This window comes from Anomaloglossus baeobatrachus, chromosome 2 (assembly GCF_048569485.1).
Source record: "Anomaloglossus baeobatrachus isolate aAnoBae1 chromosome 2, aAnoBae1.hap1, whole genome shotgun sequence".
In the NCBI taxonomy this organism is placed as follows: Eukaryota; Metazoa; Chordata; class Amphibia; order Anura; family Aromobatidae; genus Anomaloglossus; species Anomaloglossus baeobatrachus.
Genome location: NC_134354.1, coordinates 136,923,746 through 136,938,272, shown reverse-complemented (window position 1 = coordinate 136,938,272; position 14,527 = coordinate 136,923,746). Strand labels below are relative to the sequence as shown.

General features: G+C 41.7%; 1 protein-coding gene across 7 annotated transcripts in view; it reads left to right on the top strand.

Annotated features, from left to right (window-relative positions):
- The window catches only part of ELN (elastin), a 139,797-nt gene that overhangs the window by 103,509 nt on the left and 21,761 nt on the right, over nucleotides 1-14,527 (top strand). For 5 of the 7 annotated variants that reach the window (XM_075335381.1, XM_075335380.1, XM_075335375.1 and 2 more), the window contains 10 exons: nucleotides 1,393-1,413; nucleotides 2,761-2,793; nucleotides 4,240-4,272; nucleotides 6,525-6,557; nucleotides 8,295-8,333; nucleotides 8,427-8,540; nucleotides 8,678-8,728; nucleotides 8,827-8,982; nucleotides 11,003-11,053; nucleotides 11,152-11,307. In XM_075335381.1, coding sequence (XP_075191496.1) covers nucleotides 1,393-1,413; nucleotides 2,761-2,793; nucleotides 4,240-4,272; nucleotides 6,525-6,557; nucleotides 8,295-8,333; nucleotides 8,427-8,540; nucleotides 8,678-8,728; nucleotides 8,827-8,982; nucleotides 11,003-11,053; nucleotides 11,152-11,307 — 687 coding nt within the window. The remainder of the gene's footprint in view (nucleotides 1-1,392; nucleotides 1,414-2,760; nucleotides 2,794-4,239; nucleotides 4,273-6,524; nucleotides 6,558-8,294; nucleotides 8,334-8,426; nucleotides 8,541-8,677; nucleotides 8,729-8,826; nucleotides 8,983-11,002; nucleotides 11,054-11,151; nucleotides 11,308-14,527) is intronic. The other 2 variants (XM_075335379.1, XM_075335378.1) reach the window with 1 other exon arrangement.

Genomic DNA, 14,527 nt, shown 5'->3' with positions numbered 1-14,527 from the left:
AAATAGGAATGGTCAAATATGCCTTCATCCAGGATCCAGGAACTCATTAAAAGCTACATTAAGCGACTAGAGGCTGTTAGTTGTTTGCAAAAGGAGGATCTACAAAATATTAATGTCACTTTTATGTTGAGGTGCCCATACTTTTGCACCGGTCAAATTTTGTTTAAATGCGGATTGCACATTTTTCTGTTAGTACAATAAACCTCATTTCAATCCAGAAATCCAGAGTCCATCAGTTATTAGATATATGAAACTGAAATAGCTGTTGCAAAAACCCAAATTGTTATAAAGAAAAAAGGTTAACATTAATAAGGGTGCCCAAACTTTTTCATATGACTGTATCACATGTATCACATGATCCTCTTTGGTAGATCATGTGAATAGGGCACGTGATTATCACACAGGTGCTCTGCTGCACATCTGTAGATACAAAATGAGAGAGACAACGTAGCACATTTTCCTCCTTTCTGTACATAGCTATACATAATAAAGCACTATTCATAATAGAACAGGGGTGGGCAATTAATTTTTCCGACGACCGAACCAATAGGCGGAAATTAATTTTGTTCAATAATAATATTAATTTATTATTAATTAATTTTAATTATTATTTTATATTAATATTTTTTGTGTCACTTAATATTGAGCAGAGTTAAGTATGCTGACAATCCCACTATATACAGTATGAGCCCACACACAGCACCTATATACAGTATGAGCCCGCATGCAGCCCCTATTTACAGCATGAGCCCCAACTTAGCCCCTATATACAGCAAGAGCCCTCACATAGCCCCCTATATACAGTATGGCACGCACATAGCCCCTATATACAGTATGAGCCCTCACATAGCCTTGTATATACAGCATAAGCTCCCTCATAACTTCCTAGATACAGTATGAGCCCCCATATAGACCCTATATACAGTATGAGCAATCACTTAGCCATGCTATATACAGTATGATCAATCAGATAGCCCCGCTATATATAGTATGAGCCCCACATAGCCCCTATATATAGCATATATAGCATGAGATCCCACATATCTCCTATATATATATGTATATATATATACATATATATATATGTGTGTGTGTGTATATATATATATATATATATATATATATATATATATATATATATATATATATGTACTACTATTCTATATGGATTGTGGGATTGTAGCTACAAGGATCTACACATTGTGTGTATAAAGATCTATATCTATACAATGGCAAAAATGAACCACTTTTCCTTGTTCCTTATTTTCCCCTGTGATATACTTCTATGCACAAGCGCTGTGGATGATATTATTTCTAGAATGTCATAGAAATTGCATTTGACATGTTACCTTGGAATTAAAACTCATTCTTTCTTTATTGTATTTTCTCTAGCTGGTGGCTACCCGGCAGGAGGTAATATTATCACGCAATGTATACATTACAAACACTAGCGGTGTAGTGTAGAAGGTGTGGCCCCCCCCTGCCCTCGATATATATCACATGTATCACATGATCCTCTTTGGTAAATCATGTGAATAAGTCACGTGGTTATCATACAGGTGCTCTGATGCACGTCTGTAGATGCAAAATGAGAGAGACCACGTAGCACATTTTTCTCCCTTCTATACAGAGCTTTACATAATAAAGCACTATTCATAATAGAGCAGGGGTGGCCAATTAATTTTCCCGAGGGGCCATATGAGAGACCGTCACTGTTGTGGAGGGCCGAACCAATAGGCTGAAATTAATTATGCTCAATAATAATATTAATTTATTATGAATTAATTGTATTTATTATTTTATGTTAATATTTTTTGTGTCACTTAATATTGAGCAGAATTAAGTATGCTAACAATCCCACTATATACAGTATGAGCCCACACACAGCACCTATATACAGTATGAGTCTGCATGCAGTCCCTATTTACAGCATGAGCCCCAACCTATCCCCTATATACAGAAAGATCCCTCATATAGTCCCCTATATACAGTATGGCCCACACATAGCCCCTATATACAATGTGAGCCTATACAGAGCCCCTTTATACAATATGAGCCCTCACATAGCCCTCTATATACAGTATGGCCCTCACATAGCCCCTATATACAGTATGAGCTTTCACATAGTATCCTATATACAGGATGAGCCCCAACATAGCCTTCCTTTATAGAGTATGAGGTCCCACATAGCCTATACACATTATGAGTCCTCACATAGCTTACTTTATACAGTATGGCCCACAAATAGCCCCTATATACAGTATGATCCCTCACATAGCCTCGTATATACAGCTTAAGCTCCCTCATAACTTCCTAGATACAGTATGAGCACCCCAAATAGACCCTATATACAGTATGATCAATCAGAGAGCCCCGGTATATATAGAATGAGCTCCACATAGCCCCTATATATAGCGTATATAGCATGAGATCCCACATATCTCATATATATATATATATATATATATATAAACATGTACTACTATTCTATATGGATTGTGGCTACGAGGAGCTACACATTGTGTTTATAAAGATCTATATCTATACAATGGCAAAACTGAACCATGGGTGATATGTGGAGATTTAACATGATGCAGAACATGTTCCTTTTCTTTTCCATGTTCCTTAATTTCCCCTGTGATATACTTCTATGCACAAGCGCTGTGGATGATACAATTCCTATGACATGCTAGAAATAATATTTGACATGTTGTTACCTTGGAATTAAAACTCATTCTTTCTTTATTGTATTTTCTCTAGCTGGTGTTGGAGCTGGTGGCTATCCGGCAGGAGGTAATATTATCACGCAATGTATACATCACAAACACTAGCGGTGTAGTGTAGAAGGTGTGGCCCCCCCCAGCCCCCGATATATCACATGTATCACATGATCCTCTTTGGTAGATCACGTGAATAGGTCACATACTTATCATACAGGTGCTCTGCTGCACGTCTGAAGATGCAAAATGAGAGACCACGTAGCACATTTTTCTCCCTTCTATACAGAGCTTTACATAATAAATCACGATTCATAATAGAGCAGGGGTGGCCAATTAATTTTCCTGAGGGGCCATATGAGAGACCGTCACTGTTGTGGAGGGCCGAACCAATAGGCTGAAATTAATGTTGCTCAATAATAATATTAATTTATTAATTAATTTTATTTATTACTTTATATTAACATTATTTGTGTCACTTAATATTGAGCAGAATTAGGTATGCTGACAATCCCATTATATACAGTATGAGCCCACACACAGCACTTATATACAGTATGAGCCCGCATGCAGCCCCTATTTACAGCATGAGCCCCAACCTATCCCCTATGTACAGCAAGAGCCCTCACATAGCCCCCTATAAATAGTATGGCCCACACATAGCCCCTATATACAATATGAACCTATACACAGCCCCTATATACAGTATGAGCCCTCACATAGCCCTCCATATACAGTATGACCCTCACATAGCACCTATATACAATATGAGCCTTCACATAGTCTCCTATATACAGGATGAGCCCCATCATAGCCTTCATTTATAGAGTATGAGGTCCCACATAACCTATATACATTATGAGTCCTCACATAGCTCACTGTATACAGTATGGCCCTCACATAGCCCCTCTATACACTATGAGCCCTCACATACCCTCATATATACAGCCTAAGCTCCCTCATAACTTCCTAGATACAGTATGAGCCACCACATAGACCCTATATACAGTATGAGCAATCACTTAGCCATGCTACTATATACAGTATGATCAATCAGAGAGCCCCGCTATATATAGTATGAGCCCCACATAGCCCTATATATAGCATATATAGCATGAGATCCCACATATCCCCTACATACAGGATATGCCCTCACATAGCCCCTATATACAGGCACACATTCCAAATATATATATATATATATATATATATATATATATATATATATATAAAAACATATACTACTATTCTATATGGATTATAGCGACAAGGATCTACACATTGTGTTTATAAAGATCTATATCTATACAATGGCAAAGGTGAACCATGGGTGATGTGGGAAGATTTACCATGATGCAGAACATGTTCCTTTTCTTTTCCATGTTCCTTATGTCACCCTGTGATATACTTCTATGCACAAGCGCTGTGGATGATACAAATCCTATGACATGCTAGAAATAATCTTTAATATGTTGTTACCTTGGAATTAAAACTCATTCTTCCTTTATTGTATATTCTCTAGCTGGTGTTGGAGCTGGTGGCTATCCGGCAGGAGGTAATATTATCACGCAATGTACAAATCACAAACACTAGCGGTGTAGTGTAGAAGGTGTGGCCCCCCCCAGCCCCCGATATATCACATGTATCACATGATCCTCTTTGGTAGATCATGTGAATAGGTCACGTGGTTATCACACAGGTGTTCTGATGCACGTCTGTAGATGCAAAATGAGAGACCACGTAGCACATTTTTCTCCCTTCTATACAGAGCTTTACATAATAAAGCACTATTCATAATAGAGCAGGGGTGGGCAATTAATTCTCCCAAGGGACCACATGAGAGACCTTGAGACCATGACTGATGTGGAGGCTGATCCAGTAGGCTGAAATGAATTCTGCACAATATTAATAGCATTAATTATAATTATTATTTTATATTAATATTAATTGTATCACTTAACATTGAGCAGAATTTCTGTATTTTTCAGATTATAAGATGCAGTTTTTTCCCTAAAATTGGGGGGAAATGGGGGTACGCCTTTAATCCAGATATAGTTCACCGGGGGCGTAGCGGTGGTGGAGCAGAGTGATAGGAGGCAGGGTCGCAGCCGAAGGATAGAGGCGATGGCACAAATGGGGCAATGCTGCGAGCCCAGGAGGAGGGTGTCGCGGGGGTGCAATGCGGTCACTATTGATCTCCAGGCAGTGCACGAAATGAGCTTCAGAAAAATGGCTGTGAAGGCAGCACACGCAACTTGAGATTTCAGAGTGCCGAGATCTCAGCAGCCATTTTCCTGAAGTCCATTGTATTGGGGATTCTGTCTGCGTGTGCACTGCCTCCGCAGCCATTTTCCTGAAGCCCATCGCATTCATTGCCCAGGGGTCAATGGCGCCCACATTGCCTCATCCCAGCCCCGGGCCCTTGTGCAAACGCCGTCTTTCAGCTTCAACCCTTGCCGCACCTTCCCCCCTGGTGAGCTATATCCAGATCATAAAATGGACTCTAGGATTAAAACACGGAGCCCTTTCCTCCCACCCCTCCTTTACTTTACTTTCCTCTAAATTTGGGTTGCATCTTATAATCCAAAAAATATGGTAAGTATGCTGGCACCTTCCCTATATACAGTATGAGGCCCCACACAACCCCCTATATATAGCCCCAACAGATTCCCTATATAGACAATGAGTACCAACATAGCCCCCCCTTTTTACAATATGAGGCCTCAAATAGCTCCCTACATACAGTATAAGCTCCCAAATAGCTTCCTATATACCGTATGAAGCCCCACACAGTCCACCATATACAATATGAGCCCTCACACAGCCACCTATATACAATATGAGCCCTCATTTAGCTCTTATATACAGGATGAGCCCCAACATAGCCCAATATATACTGTATGAGCCACCACATAATCCCCCTATATACAGTATTAGGGGTACTTTGCACACTACGACATCGCAAGCCAATGCTTGCGATGCCAAGCGCGATAGTACCCGCCCCCGTCGCAGCAGCGATATCTTGTGATCACTGCCGTAGCGAACATTATCCTACAGCAGCTTCATATGCACTCACCTGCCCTGCGACGTCGCTCTGGCCGGCGACCTGCCTCCTTCCTAAGGGGGCGGGTCGTGCGGCGTCACAGCGACGTCACACGGCAGGCGGCCAATAGAAGCGGAGGGGCGGAGATGAGTGGGACGTAACCATCCCGCCCACCTCCGTCCTTCCGCATAGCTGACGTGAGCCGCGGTGACGCAGGTAAGCTGATGTTCCTCGCTCCTGCGGCTTCTCATATAGCGATGTGTGCTGACGCAGGAACGAGTAACAATATCGTACTGTCGCTGCCACGCAATTATGAAAATGTCAAACACTACACTGATGATACGATTTCGACGCTTTTGCGCTCGTTAATCGTATCAAAAACACTTTACACACTACGATATCGACAGCGACGCCGGAAGTGCGTCACTTTCGATTTGACCCACCGACATCGCAGCTGCGATGTAGTGTGCAAAGTACCCCTTAGGCTCCACATAGCTCCTTTCATACAATGTGAGCCAGCACATAGCTTCCTATATACATTATAAGCCAGCACATACTTGCTAGCACCATGATGACATTGCGCCATCCCAAGCTGATGACGTCATCGCGCTGGCTTGTCACAAAAGAGATGACTGGAGCTCCCCTTGAAATGCACTGCCATTTTGTATTGCCAGCAGCACAGCTCCAGTAAATCTCCTTTCCCAAAGATCTGCTCTGCCCTTGGTGGCACACAAATCATTATTATTTTCCTTCTTAATTTGCAGTTGGTGTTGGTGCAGGAGGATTGCCAGGGGCAGGTATGGAAGATTCCTACAGTTCATAGACAAAAAGATAAAAACCATCAAATTGCGTTGTTAGTATCTGTTCACAACAAAGTAGAGACTATTATACTTTTTTTTTATTAGTTATAAATCAAAGCTCAAGGATATTATCTGTCCTCTAAATTATCATCTTATCCCTTTCAAAACATCCGCCGTACATGTAAACCACAAGCGGAAGCGGGTGTATGCAGTGGGCTCACGGGATGAACTTGCCCCATAAATGGCAGGTAATGGCTGTGTGTTATAACCAGGTCCTGCCTCTAACAATTGCGGGTGAAGCAAAGTTCCATCCGCCTTTGTTAACCTGTTAAAGCCTGCTGTCAAACTTTGAAGGCAGGATACAACACGTGACGGCATAGAGGCGCGTCATTTTAAAAGCCCATCAGAGCGCCTGTGACTTGATCACGAGTCGCTGATGGGTCTCTATGACACCAGGGGTCTGCTGAACACATAGGCTTGTCATAGGATGAAATGCCATGGCAATGCAGTAAATAGCAGAAGTGTTCAGACAGTCAGTCGCAGGTTATACTCCTCTAAGAAAACTATAAAAAAAGAAAAGTTTTTAAAAAAAAGTTTTGAAAAATATGAAGAATTAAATAAATTACAGTTCAAATCCCCCCTTTTACTCCATTAAAAATAATAAATAAAAAATATGCATATGTGGTATCGCCGCGTTCAGAAAAAAACACTGCAAAAAACACTGAAAGAATTGACATCTTGCAGATTTTAAAAAAATACTGCAGTTCTCAACTTTAGTCAGGGAGTCAGGGAAAATGAATAACCATAATGTGAAGTCACCACTAGGGGGAGCCGGAACTTATCAAAGTCAAAGATTTGTCAAAGAACGCAGGCAGCGTTCGAAACGCGTAGCCTTATGCCGTATATGGGCTCCCTATTTTTGTCCTTGTCATCACATTAATTTTGACGTCTTTCAATAAAATTTTGCAATAGTTTTACTACAACTCCGGAAGCTGCATTTTTTCTTATTCTATCAGAAAAAAAATGGACATTTTTCCATCTGTTTTGCACAGACACAAAATGTGGACTTGCGAACATCCCCATAGACAATAATGAGTATGCGCTGTCTCAGTGAAATAAAAAATGAAGTATATCTCCTGTATAGTTTTTTAGTGCATCTAGTAGCCAAAATGCACAACATTTTTCATGCCACTTTGACTACTAAGGAGTACAGACCTCTAGCTCTAATATTCTGTCCATACAGAGAATGTCCCTAAAATTATTACTAGTGTTGAGCAAACACTACCATGTTTCGGTGAAATGCTCAGATGGGCATGACTTGAGTACACAAGTATAATAGAAGTCAATGGGGGTCTTGAGCATTTTTTGAGGAAATGTTCGGGAAAAATGCTCAAGTCCCCTATGGACTTCCATTATACGCAGGTGCACCCATCCAAGCATCCAACTGCTGGTTATGAGTACCCGAGCACCTGAGCATGGTAGTGCTCGCTCATCACTGGTTATTTTATATTGTTCAACTCCAAGCCTGACTCTTATATAATTCATAGGGCTATTGACCCGCAGATGTAATCTCATGATAATATATCACAATACCAACACAGCATAATATAATTCTGCCCAATTTACATATTTTTGGTGCCATTTTTTTAATCAATAATTAAAATTGAAATATAAGGAAAATTGCTAAATAGATTATGCTATGTTATTGTTTCTATGTTTTTATCACTTCGTCAGGGCTTTATCCAGGAGCAGGGGGCAAACCTCCCAAACCAGGTGAGCAGTTTAGCATCTGGAGAGTGTCTAAAAGAATGTGAAGGTTGGAAATTATGGATTTGTATTTAAATGTATTACTTACAATGTGTTTAGGCTACGGAACTGGAGCTGGAGTATTACCAGGCGGCGGAGTAGCACCTGGGGGTGGACTGGTGCCTGGAGCTGGAATTGGAGGTGGATTAGTTCCTGGAGGCATAGGAGCTGGAGGTGAGAGTTACCGATGCTTATTTGTACATATACTGAAATCTGATTTATACAGAATATTTCAATGGCGAATAAATATATTCCTTGATACATGGTCCCTCCCATTTTATGGCTTAAATAGTTTGTTTTTTTTGCGTTAGGCCTCTACCCAGGAGCAGGTGCAGGTGCAGGAGGAAAACCGCCCAAACCAGGTAGGATAAATTCATCAATTGATACAGTAAATTGTTTGTTTTATATCAACTTATATACATTTACTTTTGACGTTTTATTACATAATGATTTCTTTCAGGTTATGGTGCTGGAGTTGGTGCTCTTGGAGCTGGTGGTCTTGGAACTGGCGCTGGAGTTGGTGGTCTAGGAACTGGTGCTGGACTGGGTGGACTAGGTGCGGGTGCTGGACTTGGGACTGGTGCTGGTGTTGGTGGTCTAGGCACTGGAGTAGGAGGTGTGTATAACAGCGAATTGTGCAACTGTTTAATCTACAGCACTGGTAGGATAACATGTAAAATTGCACTATTCCTTCTTCACCTCAATTCATTTACTTTTATAGGGAATCTGTCAGCAGGTTTTACTATATAAGCTGAAGCCAGCATGCTGCAAGGTTTAACATAGAAAGTTTAGGCATGCCTGTGCTGTCACAGTCCAATCTTTTGTTTATTTGCTATTTTTTTTTAAGCAGCAGGACCCTTATCCTTGCCAGTCTGGCACTCCCACTTCTGTAATTGACACCTCACTATCAATGTACAATCTCTATTGAGAGCCTGGTGTGGGCGAGGTTAGCTCTCTGAACTCTGCCATATGACTACACCTAAAAATTCAGATTGTGTCAGAACCTGCTGCACCGAGTAATCTAAGTGATACATTGTTGGATTCAGGATCTCTTTTCCTACATCATGCTGCTCTCAGATGAGGTAGCAAAAACCTGCTGACAGATTCATTTTAATGAACCTATTGAAAATTGAATTTGTCCCTGAATGAATGCAAATATATGATAATTTCAGGTTCCTTTAAAGAATTTACTTGATAAATGGTTTTATTACAATTAATTTATAGTAATTAAAAATGTACATTCTAAACATGGAATCATCAAACAACAATCAGAAAAGAAGGTTTAGGGTATGTGCCCATGATCAGGACTCACTGCGTCTTGGACGCAGCAGGTCCTGACCTGCGGGGCCGCGAGTCTCCTCCACAGGGTCAGGGTTCAGTGCGCTGCGATCTTTCGCATGTGTTATCCCTGCGGAGAACGCATGCGAATCCGCAGCAAACAGTTGACATGCTGCGGCTTGGAAAGCTGCACCGCGCTGCAGGTCAGTGTTTGCTGCGGAAAAAACAAGCACAGTGGGCACGGGATTTCTAGAAATCGTCCATTGTGCTTGTACTATACAACGCATAGTTTTGGAAGCAGCAAAAACACGCTACATCCAAAACGCTGCAAACACTGATCGTGGACACTCACCCTAAAGGCCCTGTTACACACAACGACATCGCTAACGAGATGTCGTTGGGGTCACGGAATTCGTGATGCACATCCAGCCACATTAGCGATGTCGTTGCATGTGGCACATACGAGCGACTGCTAACGATGTAAAATAGTCACCAAATCGTTGATTGTTGACACGTCGTCCATTTCCCAAATGTCGTTGCTCATGAAGGACGCAGGTTGTTCATCGTTCCTGAGGCAGCACACATCGCTACGTGTGACACCCCAGGAACGACAAACAACACCGTACCTGCGTCCTCCGTCAACGAGGTGGGCCTGACTTCCATGCGGTTGCTCTCCGCCCCTCCGCTGCTTCAATTGGACGCATACGTCGCTAGGAAGGTAAGTATGTGTGATGGCTCCTAGCGATATTGTGCGCCACGGGCAGCGATTTGCCCGTGATGCACAAACGACGGGGGCGGATGCTTTCACGAGCGCTATCGCTAGCGATGTCGCTGTGTGTAAAGCCCCCTTTAGAGTCTTCACAGTCTCTTTTACAATCACCCTTGTACAAGAACATGCCTTCCAGACCTAATTTAGCATTACATATATTTTATATAGTGTTACACAATGAAAATAAAAGTTTCCAACAGTTAGATTTTGACACACAAGTCACAGGGAATGTCAATGAGCTGCCGACAAGCGTTGACAGTCTTGATCTGGGGAATGTACTAATATCACTTCAAATCCAACTGAAACAAACTGGAAAAAAAATGTTCAAACATTTCTTGGAAAACCAAGACTAGACCGTGATGTCACGTTTGACCCCAGGTTAGTTGGGGGTGGACTGGTGCCTGGAGCTGGAATTGGAGGTGGATTAGTTCCTGGAGGCATAGGAGCTGGAGGTGAGAGTTACCGATGCTTATTTGTACATATATTGAAATCTGATTTATACAGAATATTTCAATGGCGAATAAATGTATTCCTTGATACATGGTTCCTCCCAATTTTTGGCGTAAATACTTTGGGTTTTTTGCGTTAGGCCTCTACCCAGGAGCAGGTGCAGGTGCAGGAGGAAAACCGCCCAAACCAGGTAGGATAAATTCATCAATTGATGCAGTAAATTGTGTGTTTCATATCAACTTATTTACATTTACTTTTGACATTTTATTACCTCATTTATTCTTTCAGGCTATGGTGCTGGAGTTGGTGCTCTTGGAGCTGGTGGTCTTGGAACTGGCGCTGGAGTTGGTGGTCTAGGAACTGGTGTTGGACTGGGTGGACTAGGTGCGGGGGCTGGACTTGGAGCTGGTGCTGGTGTTGGTGGTCTAGGCACTGGAGTAGGAGGTGTGTATAACAGCGAATTGTGCAACTGTTTAATCTACGGCACTGGTAGGATAACATGTACAATTGCACTATTCCTTCTTCACCTCAATTCATTTACTTTTATAGGGAATCTGTCAACAGGTTTTACTATGTAAGCTGAAGCCAGCATGCTGTAAGGGTTAACATAGAAAGTTTAGGCATGCCTGTGTTGTCACAGTCCAATCTTTTGTTTATTTGCTATTTTTGTTTAAGCAGCAGGAACCTTATCTTTGCCAATCTGGCACGCCCACTTCTGTAATTGACACCTCACTATCAATATACAATCTCTATTCAGAGCCTGGTGTGGGCGAGGTTAGCTCTCTGAACTCTGCCATATGACTACACCTAAAAATTCAGATTGTGTCAGAACCTGCTGCACCGAGTAATCTAAGTGATACCTTGTTGGATTCAGGATCTCTTTTCCTACATCATGCTGCTCTCAGATGAGGTAGCAAAAACCTGCTGACAGATTCATTTTAATGAACATATTGAAAATTGAATTTTTCCCTGAATGAATGCAAATATATGATAATTTCAGGTTCCTTTAAAGAATTTATTTGATAAATTGTATTATTACAATAAATTTATAGTAATTAAAAATGTACATTCTAAACATGGAATCATCGGACAACAATCAGAAAAGAAGGTTTAGGGTATGTGCCCACGATCAGGACTCACTGCGTCTTGGACGCAGCAGGTCCTGACCTGCGGGGCCGCGAGTCTCCTCCACAGGGTCAGGGTTCAGTGCGCTGCGATCTTTCGCTTGTGTTATCCCTGCGGAGAACGCATGCGAATCCGCAGCAAACAGTTGACATGCTGCGGTTTGGAAAGCTGCACCACGCAGTGTTTGCTGCGGAAAAAACAAGCACAGTTAGCACGGGATTTCTAGAAATCATCCACTGTGCTTGTACTGTACAACACATAGTTTTGGATGCAGCAAAAACATGCTACATCCAAAACGCTGCATACACTGATCGTGATTACGCACCCTAAAGGCCCCGTTACACACAACGACATCGCAAATGAGATATAGTTGGGGTCACGGAATTCGTGACGCACATCCGGCCTCGTTAGTGACGTCTTTGCGAGTGACACGTAAGAGCGACCGCTAACGATGTAAAATACTCACCGAATCGTTGATTGTTGACACGTCGTCCATTTCCCAAATGTCGTTGCTCATGCAGGATGCAGGTTGTTCAACGTTCCTGAGGCAGCACACATCGCTACGTGTGACAACCCAGGAACGACGAACAACACCGTACCTGCGTCCTCCGGCAACGAGGTGGGCCATGACTTCCGCCCCTCCGCTTCAATTGGACGCATACGTTGCTAGGAAGGTAAGTATGTGTGACGGCTCCTAGCGATATTGTGCGCCGCGGGCAGTGATTTGCCCGTGACGCACAAACGACGGGGGCGGGTGCTTTCACGAGCGCCATCGCTAGCGATGTCGCTGCGTGTAAAGCCCCCTTTAGAGTCTTCACAGTCTCTTTGGCAATCACCCTTGTACAAGAACATGCCTTCTAGACCTCATTTAGCATTACATATATTTTATATAGTGTTACACAATGAAAATAAAAGTTTCCAGCAGTTAGATTTTGACACACAAGTCACAGGGAATGTCAATGAGCTGCCGACAAGCGTTGACAGTCTTGATCTGGGGAATGTACTAATATCACTTCAAATCCAACTGAAACAAACTGGAAAAAAAATGTTCAAACATTTCTTGGAAAACCAAGACTAGACCGTGATGTCACGTTTGACCCCAGGTTAGTTGACATCTTTATTGAAGGCAATGAAATATTGCTGGCTGCTTGCAGATCTCTTCTTCCCCAGAGCTACATTACTAAAAACCATGGAAACACCCAAAGCTGGCAATCAGTCTAAAGGAGCAAATTATTTTAATTCTTAAATGAGAAGCCAAAATGACTGAGTCACCAAAGTTGCAGCTGTAATGTCACAACTGGCGGTTTACTGGATGCTGCAGAGACATTAAGCATGTGATCCTGTTTCCCTAAGTTGGAAAACTATGTGCACCCTCCAAGGAAAACTCACGAGCCAGGAATGAGAAATCACGGCAGACAAATAGATATTATGTTTAGTTAATTACATGCTAATTTGTGAAATATTTGCAAATAGTCCAGTTCCTGAGACTCTAAGGACTGCATTTATAGCTGAAAAAGACAGTAATTAGAAAGAGAAGTAAAAATAAAGTCACTGTACCACTGTAAAGTAATTATGTCGATGGCTAAACCTGGCATGTGCTGTATGTGCGGCTTGTTACAATGTATCTAAGACATCTTCAAGTGCTATGATGAAGAGCTTTTCTTAGGCCAGGTTAATTTCTCCAGTCCTCTAGGAATACAAAGTGCTAGAGGATGGACGCAATGTACTTCCTAAGCTGCAAGTGACCCTGTCAATGTACCGAATCAAAAATTGCTGAACTCGTTATTTTCTTTATCCGGCTCATAGACCAGTGTAATGCAAGAACCGATGCACAAAATGCCAGAATCTGTCACATAGAAAACATTGGGATCAGTGATCTAACAAATAAACAGCTGCACTCTGAAATGCTAAGGCAAGCATTGAATATATGCATTTGGACATGCATTAATGCTAAGGAAATAAATGTAAAAATTGAAACACTTAGCACAGAAAAAAGGATACTTTTATGCGAGCTCAGCAGCCAGTGTCAAGGCGTATCTTTTTGCTGGGTCACAACCTAATACCTCTACCTGGGCTGAAACAGCTTACAATTTTATGGGCGGGCAGGAACCTACTAATAGAAAATTAAAAATTTGTCTTATGCTGGTGGGAAATGAGTGCTTAGTCAGAAGGCATGACCTTATAATCTAAAATTAAAAAACTGAAAATACTCCCTAACAGACAAGTGTGAACAAGTGCATACTAAACATAAAATACTCTCTAAAAAATAAAAAGCCGCACTCTGAAACATTGAATATAGAAATTTAGACATGCATTACTGCTAAGGAAATAAATTTTAAATTTAAAAGGACAGTTTTATGTGACCCCCACAGCCAATGTCAAGGCGTATCACTTTTTGTGGGTCTCTGCCTAATGCCTCTACCATTTCAGAGTGCAGCTGCTTATTTGTTAGAGTATGTTTCATGATCAGTATGCACCTGCTCACACTTGTCTGTTAGGAAGTGCCATCAGTTTTTTTCATTTTAGACATTTGGGATCA